The sequence below is a fragment of the Heptranchias perlo genome, chromosome 5 (assembly GCF_035084215.1).
Source record: "Heptranchias perlo isolate sHepPer1 chromosome 5, sHepPer1.hap1, whole genome shotgun sequence".
NCBI classification, from domain to species: domain Eukaryota; kingdom Metazoa; phylum Chordata; class Chondrichthyes; order Hexanchiformes; family Hexanchidae; genus Heptranchias; species Heptranchias perlo.
Genome location: NC_090329.1, coordinates 131,605,409 through 131,623,836, shown reverse-complemented (window position 1 = coordinate 131,623,836; position 18,428 = coordinate 131,605,409). Strand labels below are relative to the sequence as shown.

Here is an 18,428-nt window from a genome sequence, read left to right as displayed (position 1 = left end):
TTATGGTCATGTGAGAGAGGAAAGGTAAGGAAGGTGGAACTGTTGGTGAATGGAGAGGTGTCGTTGAGGTTACTGGTATCACTCATTAATAATCTGATCACGCAGATCCCTGGCAGACAAGGCCTGTCTACCTTGTAGCCTCCCTGCCTCTTCCTCTACTTCATCCTCCTCCTCCTCCTCCTCCTCCTCCTTCTCCTCCTCTTCCTCCTCTGTCTCTTCCTCCTCCTCCTCCTCCTCCCCCACACGCAGCACATCCTCCTCCTCCTCCACCTCTTCTTCCTCTTCCTCTTGCTCAGGTTCTCGCCTGATAGGCGATGGCAAGGGCTGTTCCCTTATAATGGCCAGGTTGTGCAGAATGCAGCACACCACCAAAAATCTTGATACCCGCTCAGCTGAATACTGCAGGGCTCCTCCAGAGCAGTCCAGGCAGCGGAATTGTTGCTTGAGGATGCCTATGGTGTGCTCTATGATGTTCCGTGTGGCAGTATGGCTCTCGTTGTATGCCTACTGTGCACATGTGCGTGCGTTGCGGACCGGAGTCATCAGCCATTTCATGAGGGGATACCCCTTGTCGCCCAGTAGCCAGCCTTACCGTGTTGGTTGAAATATAGGTGGCAGTTGGACTGCCGCAGAATGAAGGCATCATGACTGCTTCCAGGATAGCAGGCATTGACCTGCATGATGCGTTGCGTGTGATTGCACACCAGCTGCACATTGAGGGAGTGGAATCCCTTTCTATTCATGAATATGGCCAAGTTCAGATGTGAAGCGTGCATAGCAATATGCGTGCAGTCAATGGGGGAGCCTGCAATGCGAGCAAACCCTCGTGCTTGGTCCTCCAGCTTGTCACTGCCAAGAGGGAATGAGATTAATCTGTTTTGGAGTGCATACAGAGCCTCAATGACCTCCATTATACAGCAGAGCACTGCAAATTGCGAGATGTTGCTTATATCTCCAGTATCAGCCTGAGAGGAGCCAGAGCCATTAAAATTAAGAGCCACGGTCACCTTGACAGCCACAGGCAACGCTGTCCTTGCCCTGCTTTGAGGCTGCAGCAGTTGTTAAATTTCAGTCACGACCTCTTTAGTGAACCACAGACGTCTGATACACTGGTCGTCGCTGAAGTTGAGGTAAGAGAATTGGTCCCTGAAGACCCTCTGCGGATATGACCTCCTGCTTAGTGCCTTGCTCCTCCTCCTCCCTCTTCTAGCAGCGTGTCCCACCTGCCTCTCTTCATTCTCCCAGTCATGTTCAATTCCCAGAGGAAGCCCTAGCTGGCCACCCATGTCTAGAAGCAACTTTTTTCAGCACTATATTTTAAATGCCACTAAAAGTACTGCAAGACCAGCCAGACCACTCTCTATAGAATATTGAAACTTTAGCCAAGTATAGGAAACATCCAAAAACACATACAATTGCACCAGCAGCCAGATGGAATAATCCAGCAACTAACCTGTAAATACTTCATGTTCCCTTTAAGTAGTGCTGGTGGAGGGTCCTTCATGCCGTTTAAGTCCTGTTCAACTGTGCGAGGTTAAGACAGGGTGTTGGCTGGAGTGTGGAGTTCCAAAATTTCACCGGCTGCTTCAAATCAGCGTTGCACACTGCTCTGTGTCACCATCTCGCTACTCTACATGTTGCCGGCGGTTGTTTGGTGCACGTGCACAAACCCCTTTAGCAAGGTGGCGTCCTGCGCACTTCCCGTCAGTGCTACAAGGTCCAATTTCACCCCCCATATCTCTTAATATTCTTACCTAACAAATTTTCAATTGATCACAGTCTTTTGGTAGAGAGAATTTCTAGATTTTCACTACCCTTTGTGTGAAAAAGTGCTTCCTGATTTCACTCCTAAATGGCCTAGCTCTAATTTTAAGATGGTGCCACTTGTTCTAGACTCTCCCACCAGAGAAAATAGTTTCACTCTATCTACACTATCGAATCCCTTTATAATTTTAAATATCTTGATTAGATCACCCCTCAATCTTCTAATGGAATACAAACCAAGTTTACATAACCTGACTGTATACTTTAACCCTTTAAGCCCTGGTATCATTTTGGTGAATCTGCGCTGTACCTCCTCCAAGAGAATAGCAGAAATTACAACAACAATAGAAGTTGGTACCAAACCCTGAGCTGGGAGCAGCTCCCCTACTTCTAGTATATGCCCCTACTTCTAGTATATGCAGCAGTCCATTACAATAGGATTGTCTGAGAGATGCTAGAAAAGTCTCCCAAATATGGAAGCAATATTCAGGGTGGACAGACTTCCCTTCGATCTCCAATAACACAGGGGGCTAATCATTTACTTTGTCTTTGCTGCAGGAAGTTTGGCCTAGCCAATCCAGTAGGCCTTGGTGGTAGGACTTTCACCATCAAGTTTGGTAGAAAGTGAATTACCTGCAGCTGAAGGAAAAAGCTGTTCGCTGGGAATTTCTGCAGATCGTCTGTCAGAACTTCAGCAGAAGATCGGCGGAAACCCTGGATAAAGCCATTAGCAGGGTTTCCACTGATCATCCGCTCAAGGTACAGCAGTTAATCTGGAGAACTCCCGAGGAAAATCCCAGCAGTTATTCCAGAAAGCTCTATTACCAGACTACTGAAGTTTTGATGTGGAGATGCCGGTGATGGACTGGGGTTGACAATTGTAAACAATTTTACAACACCAAGTTATAGTCCAGCAATTTTATTTTAAATTCACAAGCTTTCGGAGATTTTCTCCTTCCTCAGGCAAATGTTTCAAGAGCTCCTTGAAGCCTACGCATTTATACATATAGAACAATACATGGTGTTTACAGACTGCCCCTGCAACTGCCCGTTGCCAAGGCAATCACCGTGTTCAGACAGAGAGGTGTCACCTGCAGAACCCCCGAATACACATTCAACAAAAAAACAAACAGGGAAAAAAAACAGAGAAAAAAAAACACAGAGAGAGGCAGAAACATCCGGAAGGCAGAGAGAGCCAGCAAATGACCCATTATATTAAAAACAGATAACATTTGTTCGCTGGTGGGGTAACGTGTAGCGTGACATGAACCCAAGATCCCGGTTGAGGCCGTCCTCATGGGTGCGGAACTTGGCTATCAATTTCTGCTCGACGATTTTGCGTTGTCGTGTGTCTCGAAGGCCGCCTTGGAGTACGCTTACCCGAAGGTCGGTGGATGAATGTCCATGACTGCTGAAGTGTTCCCCAACTGGGAGGGAACCCTCCTGTTTGGCGATTGTTGCGCGGTGTCCGTTCATCCGTTGTCGCAGCGTCTGCATGGTCTCGCCATGAAGTTTTCTACTGAAGTTTGACAGTGATAACATTATGTTGAGAGCTGCTCCCAATTCTAGCCACGAATAAGCTACTGGTTAATGTTTAAGTCTATTTACCAGAAGAGCAATTACTTTTGTCGAGTCTCTGATGACCTACTAGATGGAGAGCTTTACAGCAGCTGCATGTCCAATGTTGAGAAAGAAAGTGATGCTTTATCTATTTCACTGTCCAGAAGGCACACCTCCCAAGTAAAGAAGGAACATGCACCTGAAAAGAGAGGGAACAAAAAAGAGAAATGTGGTATAAATATACATTAATAATATTTTTATTGATTATTTTTGTGTAGGTGAAAGTGGGAGATAAAGAAACTGATATAATGACTGGATTCATGTTTTACATTACAACAAAACTTCCAAACCCTGCCTACACTCCAGAAATTAGTGCCAAAACATCCATCATCGACTTCACTGTAACCATGAAGGGTCTGGAGAATCAGCTGCTTGGCCGAGTGATCCTTACTGAGAAACAGGTAAAGTCAGGACATCGCTGAACCACGGGGCACACAGGGAGCACAGGAGGTTGATGTGGTTTGGGATTGTGGAGTCTGGTTTAATACTTTGAATTTAACACTTCTGAGGTGTCAGTGCTGTTTGCAACATTCCACCCAACCCCCTGTTTTCAGCAGTCAAATTGTACAGTCCTTGGGGGTAATTTAGACTTTAAGTGATAGTGTAAAACGGGTGATCTTAATTCATCCTTCTGTGAAACATCTCTCTCAATTTTAATTTCCATCGATGTCACTGGAGACAAGCACCCACACTTTGTGCCACACAACAGTAAAATATGAGTCCCAGCTGCAATTCTTTACATACTGAGTTCACACCCTTTACTGTGCCATCAGGGACAACCCTCAAGAGTAGACATTACACTCAGAACTAACGGGCCATGTCCCCCAACAAATAGAAGATAAGAAAGCATGGACTGAAAATAGATTATTCAGCCCACCAAACCTACTTCTTTCACAAAAAGTGGATTCATATGGATTTATGCTTCCTCTTGGATGCTTGTTCTTTGGCTTTGTTGTAATATGAACATTCAGTCTCTCTAATGCTGCTGTATTATGAGCATTCAGTCTCTCTGGTCCTGCTGTATTATGAGTATTCAGTCTCTGTTACTGTTACTGTTATATTATGAGCATTCAGTCTCTCTGTTCCTGCTGTATTATGAGCATTCAGTCTTTCTGGTCCTGCTGCATTATGAGTATTCAGTCTCTGTTCCAGTTGAGTTATGAGCATTCAGTTTCTGTTCCTGTTCTATTATACGTATTCAGTCACTGGTGCTGCTGTATTGTAGGCATTCAGTCTTCTGGTTCTGTTGTAATATGAGCATTTAGTCACAGGTTTTGTTGCATTAAGAGCATTCAGTCCCGAGTCCTGTTATATTATACGTATTCAGTCTCTGGTCCTGCTGTATTATAGTTATACAGTCTCTCTGTTCCTACTGTATTAAGTGCATTCAGTCTATCTGTTCCTACTGTATTGTAGGTATTCAGTCTCTGTTCCTGTTCTTCCAAATGTATTATAAGTGTCCAGTCCCATGTCCTACTGTATCCTGTTGTATTATCTGTTCCTATTGTATTATCGGTATTCGGTCTCTCTGTTCCTGTTCTATTCTAGGTATTCAGTCTCTCTGTTCCTATTGTATTATCGGTATTCGGTCTCTCTGTTCCTGTTCTATTCTAGGTATTCAGTCTCTCTGTTCCTGTTGTATGATAGGTATTCAGTCTCTCTGTTCCAGTTGTATGATAGGTATTCAGTCTCTCTGTTCCAGTTGTATGATAGGTGTTCAGTCTCTGTTCTTGTATTATCACTATTCAGTCTCTCTGTTCCTGTTGTATTCTAGAAATTCAGTCTCTGTTCCGATTATATTATAGGTAATCAGTCTCTGTTCCTGTTGTATTCTAGGTATTCAGCCTCCCTGTTTCTGTTGTATTCTAAGTATTCAGTCTCTCTGTTCCTGTTGTATTATAGGTGTTCAGGCTCTGTTCTTGTTGTATTATCACTATTCAGTCGCTGTTCCTGTTTTATTCCAGGTATTCAGTCTCTCTGTTCCTGTTGTATTCTCAGCATTCAGTCGCTCTGTTCTTGTTGCATTCGAGGTGTTCAGTCTCTCTGTTCCTGTCATATTTTAGGTATTCAATCTATGTTGCTGTTCTTCCAATTGTATAATAAGTGTTCAGTCCCTGGTCCTACTGTATCCTGTTGTATTATCTGTTCCTATTGTATTATCGGTATTCAGTCTCTCTGTTCCTGCTCTATTCTAGGTATTCAGTCTCTCTGTTCTTGTTGTATTCCAGGTATTCAGTCTCTCTGTTCCTGTTGTATTCTAGATATTCAGTCTCTGTTCCTGTTGTATTATAGCTATTCAGTCTCTGTTCCTGTTGTATTCTAGGTATTCAGTCTCTCTTCCTGTTGCATTATCGCTGTTCAGTCTCTGTTCCTGTTGTGTTATAAGCATTCAATCACTCTTTTAAGATTGTATTATAGGTATTCAGTCTCTCTGTTCATGTTGTATTCCAAATATTCAGCCTCTCTCTTCCTGTTGTATTCTCGGTATTCAGTCGCTGTTCTTGTTGTATTATCGATATTCAACCTCTCTGTTCCTGTTGTATTCTAAGTGTTCAGTCTCTCTGTTCCTGTTATATTCTAGGTGTTCAATCTCTGTTCCTGTTGTATTATCACTATTCAGACTCTCTATTCCTGTTATATTCCAGGTATTCAGTCTCTCTGTTCCTGTTGTGTTCCAGGTATTCAGTCTCTCTGTTCCTGTTGTATTCTAGGTATTCAGTCTCTCTCTTCCTGTTGTAATCTAGGTATTCATAGAATCATAGAAGTTTACAACATGGAAACAGGCCCTTCGGCCCAACATGTCCATGTGGCCCAGTTTATACCACTAAGCTAGTCCCAGTTGCCTGCACTTGGCCCATATCCCTCTAAACCCATCTTACCCATGTAACTGTCCAAATGCTTTTTAAAAGACAAAATTGTACCCGCCTCTACTACTGCCTCTGGCAGCTCGTTCCAGACACTCACCACCCTTTGAGTGAAAAAATTGCCCCTCTGGACCCTTTTGTATCTCTCCCCTCTCACCTTAAATCTATGTCCCCTCGTTATAGACTCCCCTACCTTTGGGAAAAGATTTTGACTATCTACCTTATCTATGCCCCTCATTATTTTATAGACTTCTATAAGATCACCCCTAAACCTCCTGCTCTCCAGGGAAAAAAGTCTCAGTCCATCCAACCTCTCCCTATAAGTCAAATCATCAAGTCCCGGTAGCATCCTAGTAAATCTTTTCTGCACTCTTTCTAGTTTAATAATATCCTTTCTATAATAGGGTGACCAGAACTGTACACAGTATTCCAAGTGTGGCCTAACTAATGTCTTGTACAACTTCAACAAGACATCCCAACTCCTGTATTCAATGTTCTGACCAATGAAACCAAGCATGCTGAATGCCTTCTTCACCACCCTATCCACCTGTGACTCCACTTTCAAGGAGCTATGAACCTGTACTCCTAGATCTCTTTGTTCTATAACTCTCCCCAACGCCCTACCATTAACGGTGTAGGTCCTGGCCCGATTCGATCTACCAAAATGCATCACCTCACATTTATCTAAATTAAACTCCATCTGCCATTCATCGGCCCACTGGCCCAATTTATCAAGATCCCGTTGCAATCCTAGATAACCTTCTTCACTGTCCACAATGCCACCAATCTTGGTGTCATCTTCAAAATTACTAACCATGCCTCCTAAATTCTCATCCAAATCATTAATATAAATAACAAATAACAGCGGACCCAGCACCGATCCCTGAGGCAAACCGCTGGTCACAGGCCTCCAGTTTGAAAAACAACCCTCTACAACCACCCTCTGTCTTATGTCGTCAATCCAATTTTGTATCCAATTGGCTACCTCACCTTGGATCCCGTGAGATCTAACCTTATGTAACAACCTACCATGCGGTACCTTGTCAAAGGCTTTGCTAAAGTCCATGTAGACCACGTCTACTGCACAGCCCTCATCTATCTTCTTGGTTACCCCTTCAAAAAACTCAATCAAATTTGTGAGACATGATTTTCCTCTCACAAAACCATGCTGACTGTTCCTAATCAGTCCCTGCCTCTCCAAATGCCCGTAGATCCTGTCTCTCAGAATACCCTCTAACAACTTACCCACTACAGATGTCAGGCTCACCGGTCTGTAGTTCCCAGGCTTTTCCCTGCCGCCCTTCTTAAACAAAGGCACAACATTTGCTACCCTCCAATCTTCAGGCACCTCACCTGTAGCGGTGGATGATTCAAATATCTCTGCTAGGGGACCCGCAATTTCCTCCCTGACCTCCCATAACGTCCTGGGATACATTTCATCAGGTCCCGGAGATTTATCTACCTTGATGCGCGTTAAGACTTCCAGCACTTCCCTCTCTGTAATATGTACACTCCTCAAGACATCACTATTTATTTCCCCAAGTTCCCTAACATCCATGCCTTTCTCAACCGTAAATACCGATGCGAAATATTCATTTAGGATCTCACCCATCTCTTGTGGTTCCGCACATAGATGACCTTGTTGATCCTTAAGAGGCCCTACTCTCTCCCAAGTTACTCTGTTGCCCTTTATGTATTTGTAGAAGCTCTTTGGATTCACCTTTGCCTTATCTGCCAAAGCAATCTCATGTCCCCTTTTTGCCCTCCTGATTTCTCTCTTAACTCTACTCCGGCAATCACTATACTCTTCAAGGGATCCACTTGATCCCAGCTGCCTATGCATTTCAAATGCCTCCTTCTTCTTTCTGACCAGAGCCTCAATCTCCCGAGTCATCCAAGGCTCCCTACTTCTACCAGCCTTGCCCTTCACTTTACAAGGAATGTGCTTACCCTGAACCCTGGTTAACACACTTTTGAAGGCCTCCCACTTACCAGACGTCCCTTTGCCTGCCAACAGACTCTCCCAATCAACTTCTGAAAGTTCCTGTCTAATACCATCAAAATTGGCCTTTCCCCAATTTAGAATTTTAACTTTTGGGCCAGACCTATCATTCTCCATAGCTATCTTAAAACAAATGGAATTATGATCACTGGTCCCAAAGTGATCCCTCACTAACACTTCTGTCACCTGCCCTTCCTTATTTCCCAAGAGGAGGTCAAGTTTTGCCCCCTCTCTAGTCGGGCCATCCACATACTGAATGAGAAATTCCTCCTGAATACACTCAACAAATTTCTCTCCATCCAAGCCCCTAATGCTATGGCTGTCCCAGTCAATGTTGGGAAAGTTAAAGTCCCCTACTATTACCACCCTATTTTTCTTGCAGCTGTCTGTAATCTCCTTACATATTTGCTCCTCAATTTCCCGTTGACTATTTGGGGGTCTGTGGTACAATCCTATCAAAGTGATCTCTCCCTTCTTATTTTTCAGTTCTCCCCAAAAAGACTCCGTGGGCGAACCCTCGGATATATCCTCTCTCACTACTGCCGTGATGTTCTCCCTAATCAAGAATGCAACTCCCCCTCCTCTCTTACCTCCTGCTCTATCTTTCCTATCGCACCTGTACCCTGGAACATTGAGCTGCCAGTCCTGCCCCTCCCTTAGCCATGTTTCAGTAATAGCTATAACATCCCAGTCCCATGTACCCATCCATGCCCTGAGTTCATCTACCTTGCCCATCAGACTTCTTGCATTGAAATAAATGCAGTTTAATCTAGACTTCCCTTGGTCTTTGCCCTGCTTTCTCAGACCATCTGTCCGGTCATGTTTTGTACACTCTCCCTTACTGCCTTTTGTTTCTGTCACCACTTTACTTCCCACTGACCTCCTGCATCGGTTCCCATCCCCCTGCCACTTTAGTTTAAACCCTCCCCAACAGCACTGGCAAACACTCCCCCTAGGACATTGGTTCCAGTCCTGCCCAGATGCAGACCGTCCAATTTGTACTGGTCCCACCTCCCCCAGAACCGGTTTCAATGTCCCAGGAATTTGAATCCCTCCCTCTTGCACCATCTCTCAAGCCACGTATTCATCCTAGCTATCCTGTCATTCCTACTCTGACTAGCCCGTGGCACTGGTAGCAATCCTGAGATTACTACCTTTGAGGTCCTACTCTTTAGTTTAACTCCTAACTCCCTAAATTCAGCTTGTAGGACCTCATCCCGTTTTTTACCTATATCGTTGGTACCTATATGCACCACGACAACTGGCTGTTCACCCTCCCCCTCCAGAATGCCCTGCAGCCGCTCCGAGACATCCCTGACCCTTGCACCAGGGAGGCAACATACCATCCTGGAGTCTCGGTTGCGTCCGCAGAAACGCCTGTCTATTCCCCTTACAATCGAGTCCCCTATCACTATAGCTCTGCCACTCTTTTTCCTGCCCTCCTGTGCAGCAGAGCCAGCCACGGTGCCATGAACCTGGCCGCTGCCACCTCCCCCGGTGAGCCATCTCCCACAACAGTATCCAAAACGGTATACCTGTTTGTGAGGGGGGTGGCCACAGGGGACCCCTGCACTACCTGCCTGCACCTCTTACTCTGCCTGGTGGTCACCCATTCACTTCCTGCCTGTACTGCCTTTACCTGCGGTGTGACCAACTCGCTAAACGTGCTATCCACGAGTTTCTCTGCATCGCGGATGCTCCACAGTGAGTCCACCCGCAGCTCCAGCTCCGAGATACGATCGGTCAGTCGCTGTAGGTGGACACACTTCCTGCACACATGGTCAGCAGGGACACTGGTAGTGTCCATGACTTCCCACATCTTGCAGGAGGGGCATAAACGGGTGCGAGGTCTGCTGCCATGACTTGCCTTAGATTAGTTACCCCTTTTAAATTATGTTGAAATTAGAAAATGTTAACTATGCGAGGGACCGAGGTTCACTTAAAAAATACACGACATACAATAAAAGCTGCTTAGTTTCCCAGTTCTTAGTTTAAACCAATGCCCTAATTTAGAGAAAAAAAACAATAATACTCACCAACCAGTCACTTACCTGCTGTCCTGTGACGTCACTCCTTGGTTTTCTGTTGTTGTTTTTGACCCGTTCAGGTCCACCGCTCTTTTATCCCCGCTCTCGGTCTCTCTCCTCTGCTCCCGTTCAGGTCCGCCGCCGCTCTGGTCTCGGGCCTAGGGCCGCTGCTCTTTTATCCCCGCTCTCGGTCTCTCTCCTCTGCTCCCGTTCAGGTCCGCCGCCGCTCTGGTCTCGGGCCTCGGGCCGCTGCTCTTTTATCCCCGCTCTCGGTCTCTCTCCTCTGCTCCCGTTCAGGTCCGCCGCCGCTCTGGTCTCGGGCCTCGGGCCGCTGCTCTTTTATCCCCGCTCTCGGTCTCTCTCCTCTGCTCCTGTTCAGGTCCGCCGCCACTCTGGTCTCGGGCCTCGGGCCGCTGCTCTTTTATCCCCGCTCTCGGTCTCTCTCCTCTGCTCCCGTTCAGGTCCGCCGCCGCTCAGGTCTCGGGCCTTGGGCCGCTGCTCTTTTATCCCCGCTCTTGGTCTCTCTCCTCTGCTCCCGTTCATGTCCGCCGCCGCTCTGGTCTCGGGCCTCGGGCCGCTGCTCTTTTATCCCCGCTCTCGGTCTCTCTCCTCTGCTCCCGTTCAGGTCCGCCCCGCTCTCTCTTCCTGTTGTATTCTAGGTATTCAGTCTTTCTGTTCCTGTTGTATTCTAGGTATTCAGTCTCTCTTTTCCTGTTGTATTCTCGGTATTCAGTCTCTCTATTCCTGTTGTATTATAGTTATTCAGTCTCTCTGTTCCTGTTGTATTCTAGGTATTCAGCCTCTCTGTTCCTGTTGTATTCTAGGTATTCAGTCTCTTTGTTTCTGTGGTATTCCAGGTATGCAGTCTCTGTTCCTGTTGTATTATAGGTATTCAGTCTCTCAGTTCCTGTTGTGTTCCAGTTAATCAGTCTCTGTTCCTGTTGTATTCTAGATATTCAGCCTCTCTGTTCCTGTTGTATTCTAGGTATTCAGTCTCTTTGTTCCTGTGGTATTCCAGGTATTCAGTCTCTCTGTTCCTATTGTATTCTAGGTGTTCAGTCTCTGTTCCTGTTGTGTTATCGCTAGTCAGTGTCTCTGTTCCTGTTGTATTCCAGGTATTTAGTCTCTCTGTTCCAGCTGTATTCTAGATATTCAGTCTCTCTGTTCCTGTTGTATTCTAGGTATTCAGCCTCTCTGTTCCTGTTGTATTCCAGGTATTTAGTCTCTCTGTTCCAGCTGTATTCTAGATATTCAGTCTCTCTGTTCCTGTTGTATTCTAGGTATTCAGCCTCTCTGTTCCTGTTGTATTCCAGGTATTCAGTCTTTCTGTTCCTGTTGTATTCTAGGTATCAGTATCTCTTTTCCTGTTGTATTCTCGGTATTCAGTCTCTCTATTCCTGTTGTATTATAGTTATTCAGTCTCTCTGTTCCTGTTGTATTCTAGGTGTTCAGTCTCTCTGTTCCTGTTGTATTCTAGGTATTCAGCCTCTCTGTTCCTGTTGTATTGTAGGTATTCAGTCTCTTTGTTTCTGTGGTATTCCAGGAATGCAGTCTCTGTTCCTGTTGTATTATAGGTATTCAGTCTCTCTGTTCCTGTTGTGTTCCAGTTAATCAGTCTCTGTTCCTGTTGTATTCTAGATATTCAGCCTCTCTGTTCCTGTTGTATTCTAGGTATTCAGTCTCTTTGTTCCTGTGGTATTCCAGGTATTCAGTCTCTCTGTTCCTGTTGTATTCTCGGTGTTCAGTCTCTGTTCCTGTTGTGTTATCGCTAGTCAGTGTCTCTGTTCCTGTTGTATTCCAGGTATTTAGTCTCTCTGTTCCAGCTGTATTCTAGGTATTCAGTCTCTCTGTTCCTGTTGTATTCTAGGTATTCAGCCTCTCTGTTCCTGTTGTATTCCAGGTATTTAGTCTCTCTGTTCCTGGTGTATTCTAGGTATTCAGCCTCTCTGTTCCTGGTGTATTCTAGGTATTCAGTCTCTCTGTTCCTGTTGTATTCTAGGTATTCAGCCTCTCTGTTCCTGTTGTATTCTAGGTATTCAGTCTCTCTGTTCCTGTTGTATTCTAGGTATTCAGTCTCTCTGTTCCTGTTGTATTCCAGGTATTCAGTCTCTCTGTTCCTGTTGTATTCCAGGTATTCAGTCTCTCTGTTCCTGTTGTATTCCAGGTATTCAGTCTCTCTGTTCCTGTTGTAATCCAGGTATTCAGTCTCTCTGTTCCTGTTGTATTCCAGGTATTCAGTCTCTCTGTTCCTGGTGTATTCTAGGTATTCAGTCTCTCTTTTCCTGTTGTATTCTAGGTATTCAATTTCTGCGTTCCTGTTGTATTATTGTAGGTAGTCAGCCTCTCTGTTCCTGTTGTATTCCAGGTATTCAGCCTCTCTGTTCCTGTTGTATTCTAGGTATTCAGTCTCTTTGTTTCTGTGGTATTCCAGGTATGCAGTCTCTGTTCCTGTTGTATTCTAGGTATTCAGTCTCTCTGTTCCTGTTGTGTTCCAGTTATCAGTCTCTGTTCCTGTTGTATTCTAGATATTCAGCCTCTCTGTTCCTGTTGTATTATAGGTATTCAGTCTCTTTGTTCCTGTTGTATTCTAGGTGTTCAGTCTCTGTTCCTGTTGTGTTATCGCTAGTCAGTGTCTCTGTTCCTGTTGTATTCCAGGTATTTAGTCTCTCTGTTCCAGCTGTATTCTAGGTATTCAGTCTCTCTGTTCCTGTTGTATTCTAGGTATTCAGCCTCTCTGTTCCTGTTGTATTCCAGGTATTCAGCCTCTCTGTTCCTGTTGTATTCCAGGTATTTAGTCTCTCTGTTCCTGGTGTATTCTAGGTATTCAGCCTCTCTGTTCCTGTTGTATTATACTTATTCAGTCTCTCTGTTCCTGTTATATTCCAGGTATTCAGCCTCTCTGTTCCTGTTGTATTCTAGGTGTTCAGTCGCTGTTCCTGTTGTATTATCACTATTCAGCCTCTCTGTTCCTGTTGTATTATCGCTATTCAGTCTCTCTGTTCCTGTTGTATTCTAGGTATTCAGCCTCTCTGTTCCTGGTGTATTTTTTTTTTTATTCGTTCACGGGATGTGGGCGTCGCTGGCAAGGCCGGCATTTATTGCCCATCCCTAATTGCCCTTGAGAAGGTGGTGGTGAGCTGCCTTCTTGAACCGCTGCAGTCCGTGTGGTGACGGTTCTCCCACAGTGCTGTTAGGAAGGGAGTTCCAGGATTTTGACCCAGCGACAATGAAGGAACGGCGATATATTTCCAAGTCGGGATGGTGTGTGACTTGGAGGGGAACGTGCAGGTGGTGTTGTTCCCATGCGCCTGCTGCCCTTGTCCTTCTGGGTGGTAGAGGTCGCAGGTTTGGGAGGTGCTGTCGAAGAAGCCTTGGCGAGTTGCTGCAGTGCATCCTGTGGATGGTGCACACTGCAGCCACAGTGCGCTGGTGGTGAAGGGAGTGAATGTTTAGGGTGGTGGATGGGGTGCCAATCAAGCGGGCTGCTTTATCTTGGATGGTGTCGAGCTTCTTGAGTGTTGTTGGAGCTGCACTCATCCAGGCAAGTGGAGAGTATTCCATCACACTCCTGACTTGTTCCTTGTAGATGGTGGAAAGGCTTTGGGGAGTCAGGAGGTGAGTCACTCGCCGCAGAATACCCAGCCTCTGACCTGCTCTCGTAGCCACAGTATTTATATGGCTAAATTGTCCAAGGATACTCTTTCACTGAAATCCTTTCCCCTTTCGCTACCAGCTTACATTTGCTCCGACATTGTTTCCTGAAGTAAGATTTTCCTTTACTTTTCCCCTCACTGATTTAGAGCAATTATTTCTAACTATCTTAAACCTCTGATAATTGCAGGAGCTGGAAGCAGAGCGCTTGGAACTGATAAAGCAAGTCACCGCTAACAAACGCAAAATGAAAGAGTTGGAGAATAACCTGCTATTCAAGCTCAGCACCACCAAAGGTACATACTTCACTGGTTAACCATTTCACATATTCATCGTTTACACTGTCACTGTCCCTGCAGCTGATACTTCACACCAGTCAGATGAAAACAGTCATTAATTTGACTAAAATATCACCTCATGATCTATGCCTGACTCTGGCAAAGGGAAAGCACCTTGGTACCTTTAAAGAATATAAAACTTTCACCCTTGTCCTGAAGACTACATCAAACTGATTGAGTTTTGTAAATCTTTTGAGAAGTTGGGATTACAATGGTGAGAAATGAGGTCTTGATCAGCTCAATGGGCTTTTCTTCAGGTTCACTGGTGGATGATGAGTCTCTGATTGGAGTCCTGCGGATAACAAAGACGACAGCAACTGAAGTGAGTGAGAAGCTGCATGTGGCAGCGGAAACCGAGGTAAAGATTAACACTGCACAGGAAGAATACCGGCCAGCAGCCACTCGTGGTAGCATCCTGTACTTCCTCAACACAGAAATGAGTATGGTCAACATGATGTACCAGACCTCACTTGCACAATTCCTGAAAATATTTGACCTCTCCATGGCCAGGTATGCTTCCCAACAGTGTTAGATGAAATATTGACAGTCACTTCACATTAGTCTGGAAAATAATGGAGTACATTGCAAAGCAAAGGTTTACAGATGGAAACCTAATCAAGTGATACCACATCTGTATGGGTGTGATGCTAGCATCATGAATGAATATAAAAAACTGCAAATGCTGGAAATCTGAAATAAAAACAGAAATGCTGCAAACAGAGAAATGCTGCTTACAGAGCAGAGGGGAGGAGGATATCTTGTAGCTTGTGAGTTATCAGATCAGCATACTCCTGAGAAATGAGTCAAGTGTATCTAGTCAATGCTACACCACTGGTGTAAATAAATGGAAGGTTTCCACCTCAAGCTCAGCTTTCTATTGGTCTTCTGCTAGTGAAGAAACACACATGATACATCATTAAATGAAACTACAGTTTTCTGATTTTTTTTCCGTGTAGATCTAAGAAGTCTCCTGTTGCTTCAAAGAGAATCAGCAACATTATTGACTACCTGACCTATGAAGTGTTCAAGTATTCAGTACGTGGTCTTTATGAAACTCACAAGTTCCTTTTCACTTTACTGCTGCCTCTGAAGATTAACCTTGAGCGCGGATACATTAAGCACGGTGAATTTCAGACCCTGATAAAAGGTACTACACTTTCTTAAGGAGGATCTCATCTAGAAATAGAGAATTAAATCATAAATCTACTATTCTATTCCGTGTGTTTGAAATAGATATACAGATTGCAGATTTGTTTGAGCTTTTTTTAAGCAGCTTAAAAATTTCTGGTGGCCAGAAGTGCTACAAATCAGAAATTCTGGTCACCACAGTGACCCAACACTGGTCTTGTCGCAAATCTCCACTAATTTGTAAACTGTTGGGTGGGCAGTCAGTGTAAGTCCTGCCTGCCATTGCTCAGTGGTGCCAAGGGTGGCGTAAAAAACATTTGGGAGGATTTAAAGGCCTGCAGCAACTAAAAGGGGTCACCAGCAGCAAGAGGGATTAGGAGACATAGGGGCTAGGGTAGACGGCAAACAGAGAGCCATGAACCGATGTGAGGCACACATTGATGTTTCACCCTCAGAGATGTGCAGAGAAAGGATTATGTATTTGGGATAGGTGGCAGAAGGCCATTTTACTCCATGCTTTGAGCCATGCTGAAGGAGATGGTGGTATGTGAATGCCACTTCTCTGATTCCAATAACAGCCCCACAATGCAGAAAGACATTTAATGACCAAATGAGGGCAGTGAAAGTAAGAGAAGAGCTTCACATGTGCCATGATTGCAATATCAAATCCTTTGTGCCACTATATCATTCCTTGCCCTCGCAGTGCTCATCTGCTGCCCTACTAGATTGTCATGTGCACCATTGGTTAGTGGTCCCTTCTCTCTCCTTCATGTCACCCGAAAATAGATCTTCTGTCAGAGTTTGCCATATATACTGACCCTGCCAAGCCCCACCTCACATGTCCTTGCTCCAACCCTCCAAGATCTTTGTGCTCCTCCAATTCTGGCCTCTTGCGCATCTGTGATTTTTATCGCTCTATCATTGGCGGTTGTGCCTTCAGCTGTCTAGGCCCTAAGCTCTGGAATTCCCTTCCTAAACCTCTCTGCCTCTATCTCTCTCTCCTCCTTAAAACCTACCCCTCTGACCAAGATTTCGGTTGCCTGTCCTAATATCTTCTTATGTGGCTCAGTGTCAAATTTTGTTTCATAATGCTCCTATGAAGCGTCTTGGGGTGTTTTACTACATTAAAGGCGCTATATAAATGCAACTTGTTGTTGTTTCCAACTGATATCATCCTCTTCTGTTTTCTGCCGGCTGACAGCATGCGTTATTAACTGGACGTGTGCCACTCACAGCCATTTCACATCATGTGATTCTTCTTACAGAGAAGATTGCCTATAATGTGAGGGAGATGCACAACAGGGGGTGACCCTGACATTCGAATAATACCCTCATATAAGGAAGAGGTGCTGAAGCTCCTGGCGAGACACATAGCCCACGTGATCCATGCCCGCTGTCAGTTCCTGGTAACAACCTACTACTTTACTCTATCTCTTGCATCGCCACCTCAACCATTCTGTCATTCACCCTCTTGCTCCCAAAGAGATTCACGTGGGAGGAAACAGACAGTTCAGATGGGGACTTTGCACTGGGTAAAGTACACAGCACAAAGCATCCAGAGGAGGCAGCAGTGGACATAGAGCCTGACAGTGCTGGGTGGAAGCTCAGGAGTTCTCAACCCTTGGCTCAGAAGTGTAGGACTCTGATCTCAGGGGTGTGCTTGAAAAGAAGGATGTTGGTTGAGCATTGCATATGTGGAAGCACCGCTCAGCCTCTTGCAGATTGTAGGGCAGATGGCAAGAGGCATAGTGGAGTTCTCTGACACCACCACCAGGGAAGGCTTTTCATCTATGAAAAGCACCCTGGAGCAAGTGTCAGCTCCAAGCTGCATCGGTTCCCCCGCTATGGAGACCTCAAGACCTCCAACATGCTTTGACTGTGGGCTTTCAGGTCTTGGGGGACTAATTGGATAAACTGATGGTGTCCAGCTTCCAAGATCTTAACGACAGCAACTCTTACCTAACCAGCCTGGAAAACAAGCCATCAAACTTCAAATAAAATAATTTATCAGATAATCGTTTTTTGGTATGTTGGTTGAGGAAGGAATGTTGACCAGGACATTGGAGAACTCTTTTACTAAAGATGAATTCTTTGTGTAATTGTGCAGGTGGAGCAGCCCTTGACCTTAAAGCCAGTCCACAGAAGCCTTTCCGTTGGATCCTTGATATGACCTGGTTGAACTTGGTGGAGCTGAGCAAACTCTCTCAGTTTTCAGAGATAATGACCCAGGTAATGTAGCTATTTTCTGCTCAGGCTCTTACAGCACCATTTGGCTCAACAACAAGCAGAAAACATTAGAGTTCAAACAGGCGAGTTCATTTTCCACAGCAAATCCTCAAATTAGAAGTTTGGTTTACGATATAAAAATGTCACTGTCAAAGTTATTGTTATGAGCAATATTATTGCGGGCTGCATTTATCAATCATTCCAAAGCCTTTTTATGCTAATTGTATTTGTATGGGAGGAGAACAGTGGCCCTGAGAAGGCCATCCGGTGGGAGGGGTGGAGAGCAGCAGCTTCAGAGAGGGTAGAGAAGGATGCAAGGACTCATCTTTAGTGGTCCCATAGCTGAGTCTTGAGAGTGATTACAGGGATCTACAGATTCAAAGTGAGTCATATACTGTGCTAAGAGAAACAGTTGAAAGACTGGCATTGAGTTGATTGAGTGAAAGAAATAACGTATTCAGCAATGGATCTAATTTAACCAGACCTGTTATTTGTGGTTAGAGTATAATCAAATGGCTATTCCTGTAGCTAAAGAAATGGAAAATGAATTAAAAATATCTGTAAGTGTGGAACAGGTTTTGTGAAGTCTGGTTTGATTGGATTCCCAAAACCTGCTCTTATATTGCTCTAGTTCCTGACACACAGGTCTTGCACAGCCAGGTGCAAAACCAAAGAAAATCCGTTAGATTGCCTAAGGCCATCTCTGGGAATAGTAGGTAATAAAAAAGAGTTCCCAGATGCCAGTCTTTGGATTTGTGGAAATTTATTTTGGTAGTTCCATCAGCTAAAACAAGCCTCAGGTACAGGA

At 44.9% G+C, this 18,428-nt stretch overlaps 1 protein-coding gene across 1 annotated transcript in view; it reads left to right on the top strand.

Annotated features, from left to right (window-relative positions):
• LOC137322209 (dynein axonemal heavy chain 8-like) overlaps positions 1-18,428 on the top strand; it is a 1,675,662-nt gene that overhangs the window by 1,414,842 nt on the left and 242,392 nt on the right. The window contains exons 83-87 of the mRNA XM_067985325.1: positions 3,603-3,785; positions 14,119-14,224; positions 14,524-14,776; positions 15,223-15,413; positions 17,502-17,623. Coding sequence (XP_067841426.1) covers positions 3,603-3,785; positions 14,119-14,224; positions 14,524-14,776; positions 15,223-15,413; positions 17,502-17,623 — 855 coding nt within the window. The remainder of the gene's footprint in view (positions 1-3,602; positions 3,786-14,118; positions 14,225-14,523; positions 14,777-15,222; positions 15,414-17,501; positions 17,624-18,428) is intronic.